Source organism: Ziziphus jujuba, chromosome 5 (assembly GCF_031755915.1).
Source record: "Ziziphus jujuba cultivar Dongzao chromosome 5, ASM3175591v1".
Classification (NCBI taxonomy): Eukaryota; Viridiplantae; Streptophyta; class Magnoliopsida; order Rosales; family Rhamnaceae; genus Ziziphus; species Ziziphus jujuba.
Genome location: NC_083383.1, coordinates 32,713,879 through 32,732,267, shown reverse-complemented (window position 1 = coordinate 32,732,267; position 18,389 = coordinate 32,713,879). Strand labels below are relative to the sequence as shown.

The 18,389-nt window shown below is 31.4% G+C and overlaps 2 protein-coding genes across 4 annotated transcripts; one reads left to right on the top strand and one right to left on the bottom strand.

Moving 5' to 3' along the window:
* The first annotated feature begins 123 nt into the window (after positions 1-123).
* On the top strand, positions 124-4,323 carry LOC107428803 (BTB/POZ domain-containing protein At5g17580). 3 transcript variants are annotated; one of them, XM_025068228.3, is made up of 5 exons: positions 124-518; positions 901-986; positions 1,462-1,626; positions 1,717-1,786; positions 1,881-4,323. In XM_025068228.3, the coding sequence occupies exons 2-5, from the start codon at positions 949-951 to the stop codon at positions 3,504-3,506; spliced, it is 1,899 nt and encodes a 632-aa protein (XP_024923996.3). In that variant the 5' UTR covers positions 124-518; positions 901-948; the 3' UTR covers positions 3,507-4,323. The 3 variants fall into 3 exon arrangements, with proteins under 3 accessions (XP_024923996.3, XP_024924004.3, XP_024924012.3); XM_025068236.3 differs by having other exon boundaries at positions 174-518; positions 1,467-1,626; XM_025068244.3 differs by lacking the exons at positions 124-518; positions 901-986 and having other exon boundaries at positions 1,571-1,626; positions 1,717-1,760.
* Positions 4,324-4,464: 141 nt separating this feature from the next.
* On the bottom strand, positions 4,465-8,864 carry LOC107428812 (protein NRT1/ PTR FAMILY 7.2). The gene is made up of 5 exons (XM_048476425.2): positions 8,541-8,864; positions 7,165-7,294; positions 6,763-6,980; positions 5,752-6,317; positions 4,465-5,629 (listed from the first exon to the last, which is right to left on the bottom strand). Exons 1-5 carry the CDS (start codon positions 8,568-8,570, stop codon positions 4,729-4,731), a joined length of 1,845 nt encoding a protein of 614 aa, XP_048332382.2. The 5' UTR covers positions 8,571-8,864; the 3' UTR covers positions 4,465-4,728.
* Between the last annotated feature and the right edge of the window lie 9,525 nt (positions 8,865-18,389).

Sequence of the window (18,389 nt, the reverse complement as noted above, 5' to 3'; positions counted from 1 at the left end):
GCTACTTTTAAGCTTCTTTTACAGCATTGGGTAAAAATAAAATAAACCTTCTTTTTTTTTTTTAATTGACAACAAAATAAACCAAATTTGAGAAGAAAAAACAAAAGAAGAAAAATCAACCCAAAAAAACAAAAGAATCTGAGACGGAAGAGAGCAAAAAAAAATAAAAAATAAAAATGAAAGGTTCACTTAGAAAATAAAAATAAATAAATAAATAAAATTATAAAATTAATATCTAATAAAAATGGCCCAAAATAGAGAGTTCCTATAATGAATAAAATTCTGATACTCAAAATAACAGAAACCCCATATGTTTAGGAGGAAAATCTGGTATTCTTTTTGAAACGTTATAGTGTTTAAAAAAGTCTTTGGCCAAATAAGCAACAGAAAGCCAGTATAATCTGCCTCCACCTTTGCTGCTCAGTAACCCTTTTCTTCTTCTTCTTCTTCTTTCCAAAATGCATACAAATTAATAAGCTTTCCTTTTGGAGGCAATCAACAAAAGTTTGTCTTATCAGGTGCTTAATTTGCTTTACTCTGCTTTTACTCATTTTATCATTTTTGCTTCAAGTGGTTCTTAACTAGTTTTGTTCTCGAAGCAAACCTTTGGAGGGATCAAGCTCTTCCACTGCAACTTAGTTTAACCAAATCCCAGTTGTTTATATATTTTTATCACATCCATTGCGTTAGTTGAAACGGCATACATATGATCTAATGCCCAAGTTAGTCACAGACTTTATGTTGGATCCTTACTGTTGCCATCAATTACATCTTCGTTTTTGCACTATCTTCTTTTCCAACTTTAAGCAAGTCCACCGAGTGTATAGTCTACAACTGATCTTTATATAGTCTTTTTCTTTTTTCTCTTTCTTTTCGCTTTTTGTTTTCTTTTCTGGCCAGATTCGTTTCTCAATCGCATGTTGCAGAATAGCAGAAACACACAAGGTTATGTTTCAGCTGCATTTTCCAGAATTTGGGATTTCTGTGTGAGTTTCCATTTTATAATATCTTTAACACGTTATAAATGCATAAACCACTTGTCATATATATATATATATATATGGAGAAGGTTCGAGCGTGGGTGCAACAATCTGAATACAATTATTTTCTTTGTTTCTTCTGTCCTTGAATATCTTGAACAATGGAGTTTTCTTTGTCAACGAGCCTCAAGAAGAATTTGAACATCTGATCGGTCACATTCTAAAGTCTAGCTCTTACTTAGTCATCATCTGTTGATATATATATATATATATATATTTAAGTTCTTCAAATATGATTCAATCATCTTCACCGTTTTTTGGTTCATTATTGGAGCATTTTCTACTCATTTCAAAATTACCTGTCCAAAGTATTTTAATCTTTTATACTTTTAATATGAGCCATCGATTTTAATTAGTAGTTGTAGAGTTGCTTAAAAAGTAATTGTAAGTACTAATTCCAGCTCTATACTATGGTTTGGAGCCAAGCTAGAGGCCTACTGCAGCTAGGTTTCTTGGTTCTGCAATCCCTTTACAGGTGTTTAGTAAGACTAAGGAACTCAACAGGAATTCTACTGTTTCAAAAAATGCAAATTCAGAGGACTTACAAGACTATGACCAACAGGGAAAGCAGAGATATCTCATCATGGTATAATATAACATTCTTAATTGCTTCTATTTGTTATGCTTTAATTTTTCCACATTTTCTGGTTTATAATTTGCCTTCCCTTAATTTCAGGTTGTCTAAGTCTGCATCTCCATCAGATGTGCAGCTTTATGCAGGTGGTGTGCCTTTCACTTTGAATAAAGTAATTACTCTGAGATCCTTAAGTTTTTACCTTTTTCCTCTTCTTTTTCCCTTGTTTAATTCAATGGGTAGTAACAATCTTTCATGTTATTTAGGAACTTCTGGCTGCCAAGTCATCCATGCTTGCTTCCTTACTCAAAGAGAAATCCCAGGAAGGACTTCTCCATTTTCTCAGAGATATCCCGGCGAATCCTGAAACTTTTGAGCTTGTAGCAAGATTCTGCCATGGTTACGAGCTCCAAATTTCCACAGAAAATGTTGTCCCTCTCAGTTGTCTTGCTCACTACTTGGGGATGACTGAAAGTCGCAGCAGAAACAATCTACTATTAAAAACTCTGACCCATTTTAAGCAGAAAATACTCCCTAGCTGGAATGAAACAATTAAGGCTTTCCAATCTACAGAAAATGTTCTTCCACAAGCCATGGAGCTTGGCCTAGTTGATGCTTGTATAGAGTCCATCATTACAAAGGCAATCAACAATCCCCGCCTTCTTGGAGATCCAATAAAAAAAATGTTTGTAGATGATCATAGTGAGGACGAAGGTGATGTACATAGGCAAAATGCAAGAAGGCTCTTTGTCCTTGATTGGAAGCCTGAGGATCTGACAACACTTTCTCTTCAGCTATATGAGCCTGTGATCCACGAAATGAGTCAGCGTGGAGTCCCATCTGAGTATATAACTGCATCCCTTTGTAATTATGCAAAGAAATGGGTCTTTTCCAGCTTCACAGAAGGGGAAAAGATGTCAATCTGCAGGAGAAAATCCCAAAAGGAAATCCTCGAAGCAGTGGAGAGGCTTTTGCCTCATGTTCAAGGACTTCTTCCTTGTACATTATTATTTGAAATGCTGAGATTTGCAATTGTCTTGGAAGCTAGTTCTGATTGCAGAAATGGTTTTGAGATGAGGATTGGAAAACAACTTGACGAAGCGAAAGCCAAAGACCTCCTCATACCTTCACTAGGCTATGCAAGGGAAGTGCAATATGACATTGATTGTGTGAAGAGAATTGTAAAACATTTCTATGAAAGCTTCTCTGCTCCACGCATCTCTGCTTCAAATATAGCAAAATCTATTGCAGTGGCAGAACTTATTGAAGAGTTCTTGACAGAAGTTGCAAGTGACATCGATTTGAAGGTAGAGACATTTATTACATTAGCAGAAATGTCGGTTGCAGCATCACTGGGGACACATCGAAGCTCTGATGGACTGTACAAGGCTATTGATATCTACTTAAACAAGCATAGGCACTTGACAGAGTCGGAGAGAGAGGAAGTGTGTCAGCTATTAGATTGCCAAAAGATGTCCATTGAAGCTTGTGAACATGCTGGCAACAATGAAAGATTGCCACTAAGAGTGGTGGTTCAGGTACTGTTTGTCAGGCAATTACAGCTTCGAGACACAATCATGAAGGAGGTTCAAGGCTTTTCTGATGACAAAGCTCAAGATGATGAGGAGGAGGAGGAAGTAGAGCATGGTTGTGGAGAGGAAAAAATGAGGATACAAATGGAGAAAATGAGCAAAAAGGTTATGGAACTTGAAAGAAAGTGCTCTATAATGAAAAGAGAGATTGAAGGTGGTTGTAGAAGCAATGTTGGCATGGGGAAAAAGAAAATTAGTTTGTGGGGAGAGATGAAGAGGAAGTTTGGATGCATTAGTACCATGCACAACTACAACTGCCAAGTGAAAAAGAAGAGGGTTCACCCTAAAAGTTTGGTATGACTCGTAGATAATTCTAATTCCATCCTAGTTGATTTATCAAATTATTAATTTTATTTTATTTTCTATCATTAGTTTCATATTAAATTAACTTTCACTCAATCACTTAATTTTCAAATAAGAACTTTCTAACTTCCAAGATGTTGCACTTTGTAGTGGGATATGCAAGCTGATTCAATACCAAGTAGAAATAAAAGAGAAGTTATTTCTATGGCCACTTGTTGGTAAAAGTTTTGCACTTAGAAGAGTCTTTTTATATAAAAGCGTACATATCGACTTCATTTTCTTGTTATTTTTCATTTAAGTTGAGATTCAAAAACAATTTTTCATAGGTTTTGAAATCTAACATATTCTAAGCCTGTCCAATCAATGGACCTGTTAATAAAAAGAACAGGCAGATTTAACTCATAAATGGACTCGAGAGAAATTTTATGGTAGATATATGTTTTAACCATATGTAGATATGGTTTTCAAACTTCACTCTAGAGTAGTTCAATAATCAAATGGATTGGAATTAAGCCAGAAAGAAACTACCCACTTTGAAGCAACTCATTCATACATAATGGATGACCAAAAACCCCACCAGCAACAAAAATCATGCGCTAGATAATGGACCACCCAAATCCCAACCGGCAAAAATCATGCACAAAATGATGATCATCTACCCCTCTTCTCCTCCTTCACCCTCTTCGTCTTCTTCAATATGCATAAATTGATAATGGACGACCAAATTTGGCGCAAACAGACACCAGTATGTATGTGGTATTGGGGCTCTTCTTGCTCTGTCTCATATCACATTCCGAATTTTGGTTCCCGTTGCAGGGATAAAATTGGTGGCTATCCCATAACCATTCTGGTTCTTCACCTGATATCCTGAAAGAGAAGTTATTTCTATGCCCACATTTTGGTAAACTTTTGGCATTTAGAGTCTACTATTTTTTGAGCTTCTAGATATAAAAGAGATCGCAAATTACATGAAATTTACATCAACTTTATATCCTTACAACACCTTTCATATATAAATGCTCTGCTTAGAGAAATATAAAATGCATACATATCTCTAAGCGTCATTGCAAACATTTAGACACAAAGATCCCTCATTAACACTATTGTTTGTCCCCACCTCTCACTCTCAGCCTTTATTTATATATACATACATATAGAATACACCAAAACTTAGAAATTAATTAAACCACCAAAACCATAATTAACCTAATTAACTAACTTAGACCTTAAGCTCAGCATGTCTATTAGCAATATTATTATTGGTGTCCTCTTCGTTTCTTTCTTCAAACGTTGTATACTTGTACCACTTTGCACACAGAAAGTAGACCAGAAGATCAGCAGTTGTCAAAGCAGCCAAAAGGAAATAGAACCTGTCCAAATGGCCCTTGTTAAGATTTCCTGGGATCCAACCAGGCATATCATCCCTCGTAGAGAATTTCATCACAATGGTCACTAGCAAGCTGCTCACATAATTTCCAAGTGATATTGAAGTCATACAAAGAGCACTCCCAAAGCTCTTCAACCCGTCAGGAGTTTGTCCATTAAAAAACTCTAGCTGTCCAACATACATGAACACCTCTGATGCTCCAATCAGAATGTATTGTGGAACTTGCCAAAATATGCTCAAAGAACTCGGACTTTCGCAGTTGCTTCCACAATCCTTTCTTGAATACTTCAGTCGGAAATACTCAACAACGCCAGCAGATACCATTGCCAATATTGCAATGACAAGTCCAATTCCCATCCTTTGCAGCTCTGTGAGTCCTTTAGGGTTGCTGTTATTCTTAAGTCTTGCAAAGAGAGGGTCCAGAACTCTCCGGTATATGAAAATGAAAGCTGCTACGCTGAGTATGTCAAAGCTCGACATGCTTGCAGGAGGAATATGGAAACTTGCTATGTTGGTTTTCATTGCAGCACCTTGTTCCACAAATAAGGAAGCCATTTGAGTGAAAACTACAGAGTAGAGAATTGTGCAGAGCCAAATGGGGAGCAGTCTCAGTATACATTTTACTTCCTCAACTTGTGTCACTGTGCAAAGCCGCCATGGATTCCTTACACCATCATCCTTCTCCAAATGGTACAGCTCTTTTTCCGTCATGTAGGCCGCCCTATCCAAGAATCTGTAGGCATGATCAACATTGTATGAATTTCAATTAGCATTAACCTTGGTTATCCTTTTGGTTGTAATTGTGAAATACATGTGGGTAACAAAAAGTTTTCATGAAATATGAGTAATACATACTTAAATCCTTCAGTGTGGAGTATCTTTCTAGCCCCATTTTTAGAGCTCTCCTTTGCAGCTTCCTCATAGAGATTGTCTTCTACAGCTGGCATAATCTCAACCTTCCATTTCCTTGAAGCAGAAATGATGACTTGGCAACACCTGGAAAGAGGGTTGCCACTGGGTTTAAAGTGTCTGTATCTTGGAGTTCCACAAAGGAACAAGACCAATGCTAAGAAAGCAGAGCCAGCAGATGCCCAAAAGCCAAGTGTCCACATCCCTTCATCCTCAAAATAGCCCAAGATTGTGTTTGAAAAGAGAGAGCCAAGATTCAAAGCCAAGTAGAAATAGCTGAAGAAAGCAACCTTTGAGAGCCCCTCTTTAGGGTCTTCTTCATCAAATTGGTCTGCACCAAATGTAGCTATGTTGGGTTGGTAACCTCCATTACCAAGGGCAGTTAGGTAGATGGAAATGTAGAAGAATGCCATGTGGAATCCAGAATGACCTCCGCAGCGGGTTTCTTTGTCACCACAACCTCTAGGCTTGAGTAAGAATAGGTAGGAGCATAGTGATAATGAAGCCAAGCCCTGCCATAATACATAAAACTTCTACTCTATAAGTATATATATAACTATATCTACCATATTTTGTACATGAAACTTTATAGATTAATCAATTTTGAGCAATCCATGAATTGAGATCTTGATTTTTTTTTATTTCTTTTTTTTAATATTAAAGTCATAATATTGCTAACTAAATATAAGTGTTGCAAAGATATTAATTAAGAGACTTTCCAACTGTAAGTCATTGAATATTATGGGAACGTAGCTAAAGGACAAATATGTAAATCAATAATTTATCACTTTTGTTTTGGACATGAGAGGCCCATCTCTATAAATAATCAATTCAATAAACTTTGAATATTGACATTTATATTGTATGTACCTATGTTTGATACACGTGCATGCATGCAAGAAATGAAAAAAGAAAAAATAAAATAAAAGAAAGAAAGAAAGAAAGAAAAAGACTTACAAGGACAAAGATGAGTTGGAAGATTGCACACGTTTTGAACCTCCCCCAGTAGGAGTCACTGAGGAAAGCACCAAGAAGAGAGAAGATGTAGACAGTTCCAGTCCATTTGCTGACATTGTTTGCTGCCTCTGCGTTGTCTTGCCCCAACACCCTCGTCAAGAACAACACCAAGTTCACTCCTACTCCAAAGAAGGCCAATGTAGCCAACCCTTGATTCACTGAAGTATATATATATATATATATATGTTATTTTATTATTAATAAAACCAATATTATTTCTTTCTTTCTTTCTTTCTTTCTTTTTCTATTAATTATATAAAATTAATTAATTAAATCTGATATATAAAGATTTTAAGCAGCATATATATCTAATAATATACGCCATGAAAATGGTATGTATACCCAAAATCAGAATTCCGGCAACCCAAGATCCTGTTGTCCCTCGGATTGCAGGGTGACCATTCCAATCAACGGTTCCATCAAGTGTACAAATATGTTGTTTCTTTTGCGTCCTTTCCTCTGTTCCATAGCCCTGAAAGTTAATTTCAATTTCATATATTGTTAATAACAAGTTAAAAAAAAAAAAAAACATTATATTTTACTATAAACTAAATAATCATAAGAAAGGTAGTGGGGCATGTCCAAATCATTGCCAAGAGGAGTTGGGCACAACAAAGGAAATAAATAAGTTGATGTTTGTTTTTTCGGTGAATAAATTGATGTTTTATATGTGTATATCCTTTTCATCACTCGACCATATATAGTTGTTGCTTTGTGTAATAAAATTCATGGTTTTCAAGAAAACAAAGAAACAAAACGTGCCAAGATATGCCTCCCTTAGCACACCAATAAAAAGAAAAAAGGGGGAAAAAATAATTTAAAAGTCTAAATCACATATCTAATTATTCTTTAAAAAAATAAAATCACTTACCTAACTAATTAATTTATTTTTATCATCAAAAATTCATGAATTTGGAAAATTGCTTGAAAAGACATTTTTGGAGACCTAATTAACTTATTTCCGTAATAAAAAAATAATAATTAATTTATTTCCCTCTAGAAATAATGAAAGGTAATTTTGGGACTCAAAAGCTTAAACATAGGATGGACTTTTCTACTATGGCCTTAAAGATTATTTCAAACAAAAAAAGAACTCATCACTGGCTTCTCACCTTTTAGCTATGATCGTTACTTTTTTTTTTTTCCTCTTAAGATTTATAAATTAAGAATACAGTTCACTAATAGCAGATTTATACTACATGTTTACTCCACGATACAGATGAAGTAACAAAATTAAAAATAAATTATTTCATTCAAAAATGATCTAGAGTTAATCAAACTATAATATTTAAAAAGCATTTATACATATACTTATTTTTTAATGAGTAACGTTGGGTTTTATATTGCTCGATTAATGCCTAATTGTATGTAATTTATTGAATATTTAATCAAAATTATACATAATCAGGTGACAAGCAAGCATTTCGACTCTTAGTAGAATGTTTTCCTCTATATACACAATATATATTTATCTTGTTGATATATAGCATAGGAATTATGCTAATTAACAAGACTACATATAAACTTGTAGTGTTCCATAAAAAGCCATTGCTGATGATAATCATATGCAGACAGCGAATATATGCATGGAATTAAGCTGTATACATATTATGATTTGCGACACAATTGTGTTTATATTCAATTTGAAAAGACATTAGTTAGTAAAAGAGATATAAATGAAGCATATATATATATACATACACAAAATAGTTATTAACCTGCTCTTTGCAAACGTTTAAGCAAGCCATTGCTAGCTAACTAGTCCGATACTGATATGAGTTGCTTGAGAGATCAACAATGAGACAGAAAGAAAGGAAGGGAGAGAGCAGAGAGAGCAATATCAGGTAGGGAGCTAGCAAGTGATGAGAGAGAGAGAGAGAGAGAGAGAGAGAGAGAGAGGAAAAGATGGTATAATTATGGAGTTTATGAAAGGGGGGCAGAGACATATATAGAGATGGCAAGGATGTAATGGACGGCTAGGATGAAATCAATTACTACATGGATTAGTGGAAGGTAAGACGAAAAACATGCGTCCAGATTCAGAGGAAATATACAGAAAACGAAAAGGAAATCGTATAGAGCTGAAGGCAAATTAAATAAAATTAAATATAAATAATAAATAATAAATAGCAAATATATGCATGGATATCATTTGGACCGATTCGATTTAGGAGGAGTATGTCAATGTGTAAGATGAAGAGCACATCATTCTCAACAGAAATTAAGATGCGTGAGATTGTGGGATACAGTCATTCACAATTCATCATCATCATCACCATCTCCATCATCGTGTCTCTTTCATGGCTGTCTTTGATTTTGACATCTTTTCAAACATTCATTTTCCCATCTCCCACATGTTTTATTTTTTATTTTCTTTTTTCTATTTTCTATTTATTTATTGGATTTCAAGTGGGTTTTTTCTTTTTTCTTTACTGCCTTCTATTTTCTTTTCTTTACTGCTTTCTTAGGACCCGCATGCATGTGTTCTTGTTTGTCCCCATCTTAAATTTGTTGGGTGCTCAGTTTGGAGTTCTTTAGACTGCATGTACATATATATGCTTCCTCACAGCGGCCTTTTGTGACTCAGTTACAGCTCAATTGATGAGTGCTACAGACACTTTATTAATTTGCTTATTAATAAATTATAACCATAATGATTTGGGTCCAAAATTTACCAGTATGGGGTAATTATTACTGGTTTTAAACCAAAGTAAATTAAGTAAAGAGATCAAAAAAAAAAAATTACCCATCATCTAGAAGTGTAGTTGGTCTAAATATGGACGCCGGTGACAACATTGAAGTAAACAGACATAACGACGAAATGTGTCATAGTAAGAAGACTTTGTAGCAGATGTAAATTGATCTCTGTTTCTTTATATTAACTTTTATTAATCGTTTTTCAATCTTTGTGGAAAGAATAATACTTCACTCCATCAAATAACTTTTTTACAAATTTTTTTTTTTTTGTTCTTAACAAGTGTGTACTCTACATTAATTAGTTTTTAACACATAATTAATAAACTAAGCTGATATGTATATGTGTGTGTGTGTGTGTGTGTATATATATATAGATGTGTGTGTGTTTTTGTATAATAGTCTCTTGGGAGACACCAAATTCAATGCTCCCTCTCCATTGAGAGTTGGTTTAAAATTCTAGTAATTAGTACTGATCCCATTTTTTTTATGTAAACTTGTTATCAATTAAACTGATATAGATGTATAATTATTGTTATTCCTGTTGTTTCGAAAATGATGCAGTAATATATAGGAAAGGTTTGATATATATGTTATTTGTATTTCCCATTATAAATTAATATTAATAATTACTATCTTGGAATTACGTATGGTATCCTACTTTAGAATATATAGAGTGGAGTGGTTAGAATAAAAAAAAAAAATTGTATATATAATTTGAAAGTTGAAAAAGAAAATAATAATAATAATAATAACAATTATATAAGTCCCTATTAAATGAAAAAAAAAAAAAAAAAGCACTTTTTAGTGTTAACTTGGTTTGAGCAAACATATTTGGGAGTGGAGAAAAACGGAAGCATCCACTTAGATCAAAATGTTGCAAAAGAAAAGAAAAGAGCAAAATATTAGAGATTCCGTGAAAAACTCACAAACTTCTCAAAACAACTTCAAGACGACACACATAAATTCAGTTTATACATTGTCATTGCCATTGCGTGCTCTTTCTCTTCTCAGCTCCATGTAAGGAGGAGGTTCTTTTCCCATCTCTCTAGAACTATTTATGACAGCTAGAGACACACTTGGAAAACCCATCACATTTTAAATTAATTATTATTGCTTCACTATATCATCATATATAATATATAATATACCGACCCTCACTATTTAATTTCTTTTTTTTTTCTTTTAAAAATTTTTTTAAAAAAAATTTGCCTTTAATGTGAGTGTCTTTTTGGTTTCGGGACCGGCAAAATATCTAAGTACTTGTCATAGTTAATTCAATGATAAAGTGTTAAATGTTTGACCTTAAAAATAAGTTGCTCTTTTTACATATATGAAAAAACTTGTAAATTAATTAACCTTGAAACAAGTGGGGGTCTTTGCAAAAACTAAAGTACTCCAATATAATTCAGGTTAAATGTATTATCTTAGATTATAATAAATATATAATATTAGTAGAAACTTCCTTTAAATTTTCATTTTTATTATTTTTAAATTATTTCTTCTTCTTTTTTTTTTTTTTTTTTTTTGGGTCATGAAAAGTGCATAAAACATGTTATTAGTGGTATTTAAGATTTGGAATATTGGTGACGTAAATCTTCTTTTCTTCTTTTCAACTTTTTGAAACTTTTAATTCACCAAAAAAACTTTTTGAAAAGTTCTTTAATTTTAGTGTGAGGTTGTCAATTGTCATGGCTCTTTTTTTCCAGTCCGAAATGAACAAACAACAATTGGCTTCCTGGCCGTCGCGTTAGGGTCCAAATTCAAAGCCATATATATTATATGGGATAGGACCAAATTACACAAAAGCCTCTTCTCTATCTCATGCATGACTCAGTTATTCGTCAACCCATTAATTCATCCAATCTACATGACTTTTGTTATCTAATAATTATAAATATAAATAGTTATCTTTATTAATTCTTCTTTATAAATCCCTTATCATAGCATTCATATTTATATATATATATATATATATATATATATATATTACATCTTTTACAATCCACCTTATTGGTGACTTAATTAATTAATTAAGCAATTTAAACAAATTTAACGAAAGTTCTCAACAAAGATTTTCATATATATATATATATATAATTATCAATTTACACAATGAAAATACTTAAGTAGGCCATTATTTCCTTGTTGGGTTAATTAATTTAATGTTTTTTAAGTGTGATTAGTCAATATATAGGATTAATATGATGAATAATTAAAGGCTATATCAACTAAGCAAGGCACTTGAAATTAAGCTTGTTTAGCAATGAATTTTAAAATATTTTTATGGTTTTAAATAAAAACAACATTTGTTAACTATTTGTCCTTTTTCTATTTTACAAATCAATTACCTCATAGACAAACAATTTCGTCCACTGGGGAAAAATAAAAGATTAATATCATTGTAGTGCTTCTTATTTTATTATTTTTTCAATATTATATTCTTTTAATGAAAAATATTATCACAGTCTTCTTACATTTTATTTTTCTTTCAATATATGCCTCTTTCGTGACCAAACCAAAGTGTATAAAAACGCTTATATTTTTTTATAATGACATTTTTAACCTTTACTTTATCCACGTAATAGCTTATATTAATTGTTTAGTTTTTTTAATATTATATTGTGCTGTTTTATTTATAAAGCGTTATTTCTTTATTATTATTTTTAAAGAATCTATTAATTTTCTATCACTGATATTATCTAGCATTGCAAAAGTGGTGATGCCGATGTATGCTTTGGCTTTGCCCCTCCGTCGGTAAACCTTCAAGCTTTTTGTCTGGCGTTGCAATCATGGCATTCCAACAAACCGGGTCTTGCCTATTAGTTGGGGTGGGCAAAATCCAATCCAATCCGTTCAACCCGTCCAATCCAATCCATTTTTAACGGTTTGCATTGGATTTTTACATCAATTGGATTAGATTGGGTTCAAAATATTATAAACTGTATGTATTGGATTGGTTATGGATTAGAAATATAAATCCAATCCAATCCGATCCAATCCAAATAATATATTATATAAGTAAAAAATTATATATTTTTTATTTTTTTCATTTTATATGTTAATTTTAGAATATTTTTTTCATTTTTATATATTAATTTTTAATTTTTTTTCCCATTTTTATATATTGATTTTTAATATATATATATATATAATTTTTTTTTTCTTTTACATTCCCATATCCCAAATCAAATTGTAAGTTATAATCCTAAACTAAACATTTACCTTTGTTGCCGCCCACTACCAATCCATCACCATCACCATAATATATATATAAAAAATTTTTTATTTGTATTATATATTTATAAATTAGTAAGTTTCAAACCGATCAACCAATCCAAACCAAACCGATCTTAAATGGTTTGGTTTGGTTTGGATTTAATGCTTCAATGGTTTGGTTTGGATTGTAAATTAGAAAAACCGATATATATGGATTGGATTATATTTCGATCCAAAACCGAACCAATCCAATCCATGCCCATCCCTACCTATTAGGAAGCAAATTGAATGGTTCTCTGGCCCTATCAAGCTCAATATTGCACCACCTATGCCACGTTAACATTAAAAGTCAATGAAAAAATGTCTCTTTTAAACATATTAACACAAATCATAGGCTTCCTACACCACATCATTGTGAAGGTATCCAACAATCATTCTATTCCAAAATATCCTATAAAACATTTTATAATCAAAGACTGTTTGGAAATGCATCGACCATTCTACCGTTCTTGGCATTTATGTTAACATGTTTTTTTGAGTCATTTATGAGAAAACTTGAATGGCTTCTACGATCTGTTCCCATTTTTCCAACTGCGTAAAACCACAAACTAGAAGTGCCGGCCCTTTGCTTCTCCGTCTAACAAAGACCTTAATAGTTCACTAATGAAGGCAAAGTCAAATCCAATCCCTAGTAGAAAAATAATAAAGTAATAAAACTTATAAATAAAACAAATACATTAAAATATAAAAATTGAATAACTAATATAAACTGTTTAGACACATGGATGAGGAAAAAGTTTTTAAATGCCATTGTAAAATTATTATATACATTTATATACAATTTGACTATCTAAATCTTGTATTGAAATGAAAATAAAATGTGAAAAGGCTGTATTGATATTTTTCTTGATAAAGATATAGTATTGAAAATAATAAATAAAATATGGGGTGCTACAGTGATATTTACCTTAAAAAACCTTCAAAATAAATAAATAAAAATTAATAATGCTAGGTTACCAAAATATTTATCAAATTTTTTAGCTAAATGATGTGGTAAATAATGTAACAATATTTAATTGTTCTTTTTTTAAATTCACTTTTTTCGTTTAAAGGTTTACTCATTCATATTTAAGTTATATGAATATGCTAACCAATAATATCATAATATGTGTAATCCAATAAATAAATTTAGCAAATATTTTGGTACTTATAATATTACTGATAAAAAAATAATATTAGGTTCCATTTGAAAAGTATTAAAATTAGTAAAAACTAGAAATTCTCTTAGAAAAATAATTTTTTTTGTCCATGTTTAGATGGCTTTCAAAAGAAGGAAATTGTGGATCCAAGAAAAATTAAACTCACAATATGAGAAAATAGAATGTAAAATGAATTTTTCAAAAGAGACGTTATATTAAAATTTCCAAAAAAGTTAGTTTTATGTATTTTATTAAAAGATAATTTTACTCTTAATTTTTTAAAACACAAATTAATTAACTATTTATAAGTCCCAAATATCCTTATATAAACCAAATATTTTAAAAAATAATTTATAGAAAATTGAATGCTAAAAATTAATTCTAATAAACTAATTTTCAAAAATTAATTTCCTTCAAAATTTCAACATTTCTCCAATAAAACCTTAACCATGGTTTATTTTGGTTTAAAACGACAACATTGGTTTCAACTCAATCCCTATTCATATTTGGAATATGCTTAAATGAGTATTGTACAGAGGAAGGCGTATCTATACAAATCTACACATACTATATTATATTAAAAAAAGTATACATGCCTAATAATTATAGAAGAATTTGAGCACATTATTTGCGGTTTGTTTTCAAAAGGAAGTCATTTTTCAAACATATTTCATGGGAACCTTTAGATTTTCTAGGCATCTATCGTTATCCATTAATAAAATTTGCCACCTTAGCTAGCTAAAGGCTAATAAAATTTTGATGCGGTTGGTTTTAATTTAAACGTACTTTCTTTTTTTCTTTTTTGTTTTTTTATGGCGGTAACTTGGTTATTTCTGGATTTTTTCAACACCTTCAACCACCTCAACTACTTGAGTCTTGTCCTAGTGCCTAACTCTCATATCGAGGACTACAGCTCAATTGTTTTCAAGTAAATTAGTGTTTTCTTTTTCTTTTTTTTTTAATTATTAGTTGATGGTCATCAGATGTTCAAACTAGCTATATATATATATATATATATTGTCTTTTATTTTTTATTTTTTGGGACAGAGGTAGGGAGGACTGACCATATATATAGTTGATGGTGCGTAAATCATGAAAACGTTATGAAGAAGGATTGGAGTAAAGTGATGATTGTCAAAACTTATTCAGAATTAAGACATGTTAGTTTATTCAGAATATATATATATATATATATATATAAGATATGTTATCCACCAAGCATAAATTGACTCCATGATCCAACACTTCTTGGTTGTGATTAATTCTCATATTTCTTTACTAATTGTCAATAAGGAAATGAGGATTGATGATTCTCAAAATATCTTCCCAAAAAATCCAAAATATATGTGGTCATAAAATCATGAATTAACCGATTAATAGTCATACAATTCCCAACATAAACAAGACCAGATTTCTGCATGATGTTAATTTGACGACTTGTACGCCAAGCAATTTTTGAATATATGGAAACTTTCAAGGTGTCTTGTCATGAAATTAAGCAAGAGCATTCCCGCCTTGTAAAATAAGCAAAGGCCTGGGGCTCGCTCCACGTTTAATGCCCATTTGTCCTTAAAATCATGATTCAAAGTTTTCCCTTTTCCTCATATAATATATTTAATTTGTTATATGTTAAACAAATAGAATCGTGTAGATAAGTTATGAAACTCTACCGATTATAATGGATAACAAGCTACTCTGAAACTTGAAACGTAATTAATTTTTTTAGTTCTACTTAATTTCCCAACAACCATTAACTTTCTGCTAATTTGTCAATCATCACTAAACACTACACCTTGCAACTTTTGCAACAATTAACATAGTGCTGCCAGCTCCTTAATTATTTTTATTTTTTTTTTTTTTGGGTAAATCCTTAATTTTCATTTCTTACTTGTAATAATCAATAAAGTTAATTAATTAATTACCAAACACTGGACTGACATGGCGCAATATTTGATATATATTAATAATCTGAAAGACTATTCAAAAAAAGTTAAAATACCACCGACGACCTTATTGCATGTGCAACTGGCCCATATTAATTTTCCACTCTCCTTATCATTATAAATGTGATGGAAAATTGTGAAGGTTGAAATTGACAATGCAAGTTGAAGTTTCAAATAGTAAATTAAAAGTAGATAGGCATACGTCCATCATCAAGTGGACAACAGAAGGTCATTGTCACAATGCTCAAAGCCAATAAACTCCATCCTCATAAAGAAATCTATATGTAGCTATATACCATACTTCCAATTTGGTAGGTTAGACTTTAAGTTCAAATTCGCTTTCAAAACTTAAAGGAAAATTATAAAGTAGCTAATGAAACGCAACTGCTCCTATATATTATATGTCCAATTGGAGCACGGCTTATATATTTCCTAATCCACATTGCTTATCACTTATCCAGAACGTACAGTTGCAAGTTCGCCAATTTGCATAAGCGAAGACAAATATCTAATTGGAAATTAATCTTTCCTTATCATGTTTGTATCTGCTGCACTGTCGGCATTTCCTTACTCAAGCTGGGTTCCACTTCGTGAGATAAGTATTTCTTGACTAGTTTTTTTTTTTTTTTTTCTGATAAATATTTCTTGACTAGTTAATCAACTTATTAATTAATTAATGCTAAGATAAGATGAGATCGACACAGAGTAGGACTATTACAAGTAATGATAACGAGTAAGATTTAAGAATTCTAGCCGATTAATTAGTTGTTATATGTGTAGAAAGCAGCCTCTTAGCACTCGAAAATTTTTCAACTTTTAATTTGGACCTATAATTTGGAAATGGGTTGGCTGCTAATTCACAGCTGTGCTATGATTAATTTTATTTTACTAATTCAACTTTTGTTATTTATTATTTTTTTTTTTTCCATTTCGATTTTTAGCAAGTAGTTATTATTATTTATTAATTTGTCGAAGTAACATTCTTATTGCAAACCCTTAAGGACCAGATTTGGAGTAAAGAAATAAAATCTTTTTTCATTTTTTCCTTCTTGGATGGATGCATTTGGAACTTTCTTGAAACTTTGTAGCTAAAAGTGCTAAAACCCAATAGCTATATATTACAGCAAGACAGCACCCATGTCGTCATCACAGATGTTGCTGCTAGCTAGATGTAGCTGCACCAACTAAGACAAAAACAAGTCTGCTCACTTTGATTTTTACAAAACAAAACAAAGTCTGCTAACTTTGATGTTGTAAATGAGTGATCCAAAGACCATCGCCTTCTTTTCTTTTGATGTATTTGGTAGAAAGTTATGATGAAGATTCCCAGTCTCCAATCTTGACTTTGTTATCATTTGCCTAAAAGTTTGACTTTCCACTCGATCGTTTGGTAGTGTTTATGATTTTAGATTTCTATTTTTGAAAAAAATAATTTAATTAAGCTGTATATAATTGGCCTGTGCTTTAAATTAAGCTGTATAAGCATTTAATATATATATATATATATATACACACACTAACCCTAACGCTAAATTGAAAATCTGTTTATAAAGCTAATGGATAAATGTTTTTCTCTTTTCCAATACAAATGACTATCATAATATTCATTTATAGTTGATATCGTATGCTTATTCGCTGTTAATTAAAAAAAAATATATATATATATAGATATATATGCTTGATCTCTCATTAAAAATTAAAAAAAAAAATTCTCTTATAGGTGAATATCATTAACAAGATGGCATTACAAACAAAAATTGGAAACAGGGTGGGGTTACAAGATCCCGGGCCCTTATTAAACACACCCCCCACCAAAAAAAAAAAAAAAAAAAAGAAGATCCCCGGCCCTCTAAGTATGACTTTGACTGACTTCATTAAGGAATAGGTCAGCACAGATGCCCAAAAGGAGTTATTTTTGAAGAAGCCCAAAAGAAGCTGAGCCATGGGTTTAAGTGCTTGCCCAAAAATATAGCTCTCAAATGCTTTAACATATGTACTTCTATAACCCAATTTCTTTTCTTTTTCTTTTCTTTTTTAAACATTCTATAACCCAGTCAATGCTTTTTTATATCATAATTTCAATTAATTGTACACATGATCACAAGTTTCACGATTTTTTTCCACTTAGATTCTGAATATATTTACTCCAAAAAAAAAAAAATTTCGGGGTAATATAATTATTATCATAATGGGAATATATCTCTCTCTCTGTGTATATATATGGTAGTATAGAACAGTCTAAAAGCAATATGATGAAGATCATCCAACATTTGAGAATGATGTAAAAATACCTTGTCACAACTCTTTCTTTGCTAGTAATTCTAGCATAATTCTAGTAATTCTATCATTCTAGCATACTATTATACAGTTATTCCACCATTTAATTATTATGGTCGCCTATACTATTCTACAGTATCATTTGGTAATATGATTGAGTTTTAATTTTTGATTTGTGTTCCTCATCTAATTGTGCATAATTTGCTTCTAGTAAGTTTTCATATGGTAATTATAG

Bases quoted from the DNA above. Each gene is read 5' to 3' on its own strand.
- LOC107428812 (XM_048476425.2), bottom strand. From the start codon at position 8,570: ATGGCTTGCTTAAACGTTTGCAAAGAGCAG. The intron at 6,981-7,164 runs GTATACATACCA...TATATACTTCAG, and splicing joins TGCCGGAATTCTGATTTTGG to TGAATCAAGGGTTGGCTACA. The intron at 6,318-6,762 runs GTAAGTCTTTTT...GTATTATGGCAG, and splicing joins TCCAACTCATCTTTGTCCTT to GGCTTGGCTTCATTATCACT.
- LOC107428803 (XM_025068228.3), top strand. From the start codon at position 949: ATGTTTCAGCTGCATTTTCCAGAATTTGGGATTTCTGT. The intron at 987-1,461 runs GTGAGTTTCCAT...TATGGTTTGGAG, and splicing joins CCAGAATTTGGGATTTCTGT to CCAAGCTAGAGGCCTACTGC. The intron at 1,787-1,880 runs GTAATTACTCTG...CATGTTATTTAG, and splicing joins TGCCTTTCACTTTGAATAAA to GAACTTCTGGCTGCCAAGTC.